Here is a 5846-nt window from a genome sequence, read left to right on the forward strand (position 1 = left end):
ACCCATATCCTTCATCTCAAAGTGCATCTTCAAGAAACTCTTTGTCTCATTAATAATCTCAATATTGGTTCCAAACAACAAGATATCATCTACATACAAGCACACGATCACACAATCATTACCTCTAACCTTATAGTAGACACACTTGTCACTTTCATTAATTAAAAAATTCGAAGTCTAAAACAGTTTCATCAAACTTTTTATGCCAGTCTATAGGTGCTTGTTTAAGGCCATAGATGGACTTGACTAGTCTACATACTTTCCTCTCATTATCAGAAACAACAAATCCCTCAGGCTGATCCATATAAATCTCTTTTTCAAGGTCACCATGAAGAAAAGCTGTCTTTACATCCATTTGATGGATGATAAGACTATGTACAGAAGCCAATGCAATAAGTATTCTGATTGTTGTCATTCGGGCAACTGGAGAATATGTATCAAAATAATCAATGCCTTCTCTTTGCCTAAAGCCCTTAGCAACTAGCCTAGTCTTGTACTTATTTATTGAGCCATCAAGGTTTAGTTTCCTCTTGAAGATCCATTTACATCCAATAGTAGAACACCCTGGAGGGAGATCAACTAACTCCCATGTTCCGTTTGAAATAATTGAGTCAATTTCACTCTTTAAAGCGCCTTTCCAATGCCTTGACTCCGAAGAATCCTTGGCTTAACGGAAAGTTAAAGGCTCATCCTCAACATTGTAAGTGATAAAGTCACTTCCAAAGTCCTTGACTACCTTTGCACGCTTACTCCTTCTTGGTTCCTCTACTTTGTTAGGAGTAGAGCTACTACCAGGATCCACCCCCACATTTGTCATCTTTTCCACATGATCAGGAATAGAACTTAATGTGTGAGTGGGATCATCCTCAGAACTACCCAAAGATATACCAGTCTTCATTGGGAATACTTCCTCAAAGAAAGTTGTATCACGAAACTCAACTATCGTATTCGCCACAATACCATATATGTTAGATTTTAATACTAAAAATCTCATAGCAATTGTGGTTTCAAGATAGCCCAGAAAGATACAATCAACAGTTTTTGGACTCAGTTTCTTTCTCTTGTGTTCAGGGACAAGCACCTTAGCAAGGCACCCCCACACACGAAGATAACTCAAACTTGTCCTACGCTTTCTTCATAATTCATATGGTGTCTTGTCCATATGTTTCAGAGGGACTCTATTCAGAATATGGCAAGCCGTATTCAGAGCCTCTTCCCACATGTACTTAGGCAACCCAGAATTAATTAGCATACTGTTAATCATGTCTTTAAAAGTTCTGTTCTTTCGTTCTGCCACCCATTAGATTCGGGTGTGTATGGTGGAGTAACCTCATGAACTATACCATTGTTTGCGCAAAATTCATTAAACAAGGTACTCGTATACTCACCACCTCTATCAGACCTCAAACGTTTAAGTACTTTGCCATTTGTGTTTCAGCTTCATTTTTATACATAATGAATTTATCTAGTGCTTCATCCTTATATTTAAGCAAATAAACATAACACTATCTACTACAATCATCTACAGTGATCCTTAGTCAACACACCACCAAATTCACATATGTCTGAGTGTACTAAATCTAACAAGTCTGAATCCCTAACAACATTATGAAAAGGTTTCCTTGTTTGTTTAGCAGTTACACACACTTGACACTTAGATTTCTTATCAATGGCGTACTTTGGAATCAACTCTAAATTCATCATAATCTTTAGAGCACCAAAATTCAAATGACCAAGTCGTAAGTGCCACAAATCAGATGATTCTACACAATTAACAGAAGGTGCAACACTATCATTAATAAAACCACCCAAAACGGGTTCAACATTTATTAAAAATAAACCATCAGACAAGTAACCCTTTCCAAAGAATGTACCAGTATGAGTAATAACTACTTTATTACACTTCAAAGAAAGTTCAAAGCCGTTTTTAACTAAACAACTTCCACTTATAATATTTCTATGAATAGAGGGAACATGATACACTCTAGTGAGAGATAGAATCCGCCCAGAAGCAAACTTCAGGTCCACGTTTCCTATTCCAAGCACTTGTGCAGCACTAGTATTCCCCATCGTCACTGTCACTCCATGACTCTGTTGATAAGATACAAACAAGCTAATATCAGCACAAATATGTTCATTAGCTCCAGTATCAACCAACCACTCATGTGACAGATAAGTGGAAAGTAGTACAGGGTTGTAAGTAACATACCCGTCATCGGTTCCAGAGGCAACAACCTCACCAATGACCATGTTAGCTACTGGCCCATTCGTGGTTCCAAGTCCAAGCACAGTATTTGCTTGAGTTACCACTCCAGCTTTCTTAGCTTTCTTACTTGGACAGTCCTTGCTCCAATGACCAACCCGTCCACAAGACCAACATGGTTTGTTCGTCTTTGGTTTCTTAGCCTTGTTCTTGTCAGGTTTAGTGTTAGCCTTCTTAGTGACTACCTTTCTAATCTGTCCTACAGTCACTACATTTACCTTCGAGCTCCCATGTTCCACAGGCAACACATGTCCCTATTTGGACTTGTGCTGCTCCTGTACTGAGATGTCCAACATCAAGTTAGTCCATGTGATCTCTCCTTTCTGTCTTTTCTGGGAGAGAGCAAACTCTTCCCAAGACTTAGGGAGCTTTTGAATCATAGACATCACTCGAAACTTCTCAAGCAAGACCATACTGGACTCACCCAAATCATGAACTAACATCTCAAACTCATGAACCTGTTCAGTCATGGATTTTCCATCCACCAGCTTAAAATCAAGAAACCTAGCTACATAATACTTCTCAAATCATTGAGAATCAGTATTATGGGTTTGGTCCAGCTTATCCCATAAGACTTTAGCAGTATAGGCATCTGATGAATAAACATCGAACAAGGTGTTCTCCAAGGATGCCAAAATGGCTGCCCTAGCCACCCCATCCTTCTCAGCCCATAAAGCATAAACCTTAACAGATTCAGCTTTCTCTTGATCCAACCCAGGAGGATCATACTGTACCACTAATCATAGACCCTTAACCGTTAACCAGAGCTTCATTTTTTCTGCCAACGAGAAAAATAAGCTCCACCACTGAATTTATTAGGCATACCCGATAAATCAATTGGATGGGGAAAACGATACGTGGTCCGGTCAATGGTAGGAGTACCACCAGAACCAAAATCAGTTTCAACAATTTTAGGAACATCAGCAGTTTCGTTAACCATCTTGCTAATTAACTATATATAACTTTAATCTCTTCAAGATTGTTGGGTATAATTCTAACTACACAGCAACAATGGGCAGTTATATATATAATAACAAGAACATGGCAAATAACCAACTAACGAAATAAAACACGAAGGCAATAACAAACTATAAAGACTGTAATTGACAAAGAAAGTAAAGAAAACTTATCTCTTATCGCTTTCCAAATTCTGATAAGAAGAACAAAACAGCTGAGTCGCCAAACCCTTCAAGAGGACTTCACTGTTCTTGAAGAGCTTATTGCCCCCCACTTAAGCTGTGATGGAATGCAGCAATATCGCTTCCAGGATAAAAGAGCAACAAATCAATCTGGCCACAGAACCAACAATGATCAACGGTGACTCGCACCTCAGTTTGCCCATAAAACCTATGCAACTCATATATGTTTGCGAGGTAGGCACCGAGACTTGTGTAATTTTAATCTCAAGTATACCTCTCAATATATAGGCATCTCAAGTTGCTCTTCTTCTATTTTACTCGATGTGGTACACCAAGTAACAAAACAGAAAAAGTAAACAAAATGGGTTTTCCTTATTATTTATATTATATCCTGATTAATTAATATTAATATTACAAAATATATTCAGAGTATGATTAAAATAATCCTTACTCAATATATTTTATATTAATAATTAAATAATCAATATAAATAATTAAACTTGTAATAGAAAAGAAAAATATAAGAGCTCCCACTAGCACTAGGCCACACAAGCATTCCACTTATGCTAGTAGTTGTAAACAAAACTAATACAAGATGCTATATAAACTCAATATCTTTCTTTTACAATATCAATGTGGGACAAAATCCCCAAAACCCATTTCAAACAAGCAACTTTGTCACAATATATTCATGGATTCCACTAAGAAAATGTCTTAGATCCAAATATGAAAGTTTAAGTCCTCATGTCAAGGAACAACCTCCAAGTGTTAGTTTCCGGAAATCATATCAAGAACATATATAAAATATGCCTCAAACTTTCCATTTTCTAACACATGCGATGTTTACAAGACGTGTGAGAGGAGAAGTTTTGATTATAGTTGTCTACGAAGATGACATCTTGGTCACAAGTTCTAATTTGGAGATGATAAATGATTTTAAGAAGCAGATGAGTGGTAAGTTCGATATGACAGATCTGGGTAAGTTATCCTATTATTTGGGTATTGAGGTAAACCAGGGGGAAGGCTACATCGAGTTGAAATAATCGGGATATGCAAAAAAATTTTTGGAGAAAGCAGGAATGGCTGATTGTAACTTGACAAAATATCCTATGGATCCTAAAAAATGCATCACCAATGATGAATGTGGAGTTGTTGTCGATTGCATACAGTTTAAGAGCATGATTGGGGGACTTCGTTATTTGGTACACACAAGGCCGGATATAGCTTATTCGGTGGGAATTGTAAGCCGATTTACGGAGAAGCCTACCCTGATGCATCAGAATGCGACGAAATGCATACTTCAATATGTGAAGGGTACTCTAGGATATGGTCTGATATACATGAAAACCAGTGGAAATAATGTTTTAACGGGGTATTCAGACAATGACTTGGCAGGGCATATAGAGGACAGGAAAAGTACCATTACAATGGCGTTTCATTTGAATGAAAGTCTTGTGACTTGGGTCTCACAAAAACAGAGGTGTATTGCACTTTCCTCCTGTGAAGAAGAATTTATGGCGGCTACGGCGGTTGCGTGTCAGGCAGTTTGGTTACGAAAATTGTTGTCTCAGGTAACTAGTGAAGAAGTAGGTCCAGTGGTTATTTTTATCGATAATATATCAGCTATTGATTTAGCCAAGAATCCGGTGTTCCATGGTCGCAGCAAACATATAGATATTAGGTACCACTTTATTTGTGAATGTGTGGAGAAGGGAGAGATTATTGTTCAACATATCAGGACTGATATGCAGCGCAGATGTTTTGACAAAAGCTTTAACTACAGTCAAGTTCGAAAGGATGCGCCAGCTTTTGGGAGTCAAGGAAGTTCAGAAACAAGTTTAGACTAAGGGAGAGTCTGTAGGAGTTTATTCTAAACTTGTTTGTTTATCTTTTTTATTTAATTATGTCTGAATTCTTTAGTTAGTCGTGATCAGCTTCTTAGACGTGGTCTTTGTAGCTGTAGAGTATTTTCAGGAGTTATAGGTATTAAAGGCTAGTATTTGATTTGTATCAGGAGAGTTAGTTTCTTAAGGTCCTATTTTCCAGCCACTACTATTTTTGGTGTGGTATTTTATCTTGTACTGCATCTACAGAATAATCAGATTAAGTTGTTCAGCGTGCATCTTGTTTTCTTAGTTTTTCAAACTAAACACATAGTAATATATATAGTTACTCTGTCGTTCTAACAAAAAATGGTGAATTTCTGTAAAAAGTCTATCAATCATTATTGCACGTCTTTACATTTGAGTGTACATAAAAGTTAAATTAAGCAATCTCAATATGTTAATTACTATTCTTTTTTGTAAGCGATTTATTAGTCATTAACTCTCTTTATAAATAAAAGTGCAGAAGGGATATTGAGATGTAAAATACAGTATGTGTACTTCGTGATTCAGATGGAAAATGTAAACACATATCTAGAGACAGTGCATAGGGTAGACAGT

The 5846-nt window shown here is 37.1% G+C and overlaps 1 protein-coding gene across 1 annotated transcript; it reads left to right on the forward strand.

The window, feature by feature from the left end:
* The first annotated feature begins 4481 nt into the window (after positions 1-4481).
* Positions 4482-5249, forward strand: LOC141680860 (secreted RxLR effector protein 161-like). Its single transcript, XM_074486963.1, has one exon. It carries the CDS (start codon positions 4482-4484, stop codon positions 5247-5249), a length of 768 nt encoding a protein of 255 aa, XP_074343064.1.
* Positions 5250-5846: the final 597 nt, after the last annotated feature.

This window comes from Apium graveolens, chromosome 8 (genome assembly GCF_009905375.1).
Source record: "Apium graveolens cultivar Ventura chromosome 8, ASM990537v1, whole genome shotgun sequence".
Lineage (NCBI taxonomy): Eukaryota > Viridiplantae > Streptophyta > Magnoliopsida > Apiales > Apiaceae > Apium > Apium graveolens.

Bases quoted from the DNA above. Each gene is read 5' to 3' on its own strand.
- LOC141680860 (XM_074486963.1), top strand. From the start codon at position 4,482: ATGGCTGATTGTAACTTGACAAAATATCCTATGGATCCTAAAAAATGC.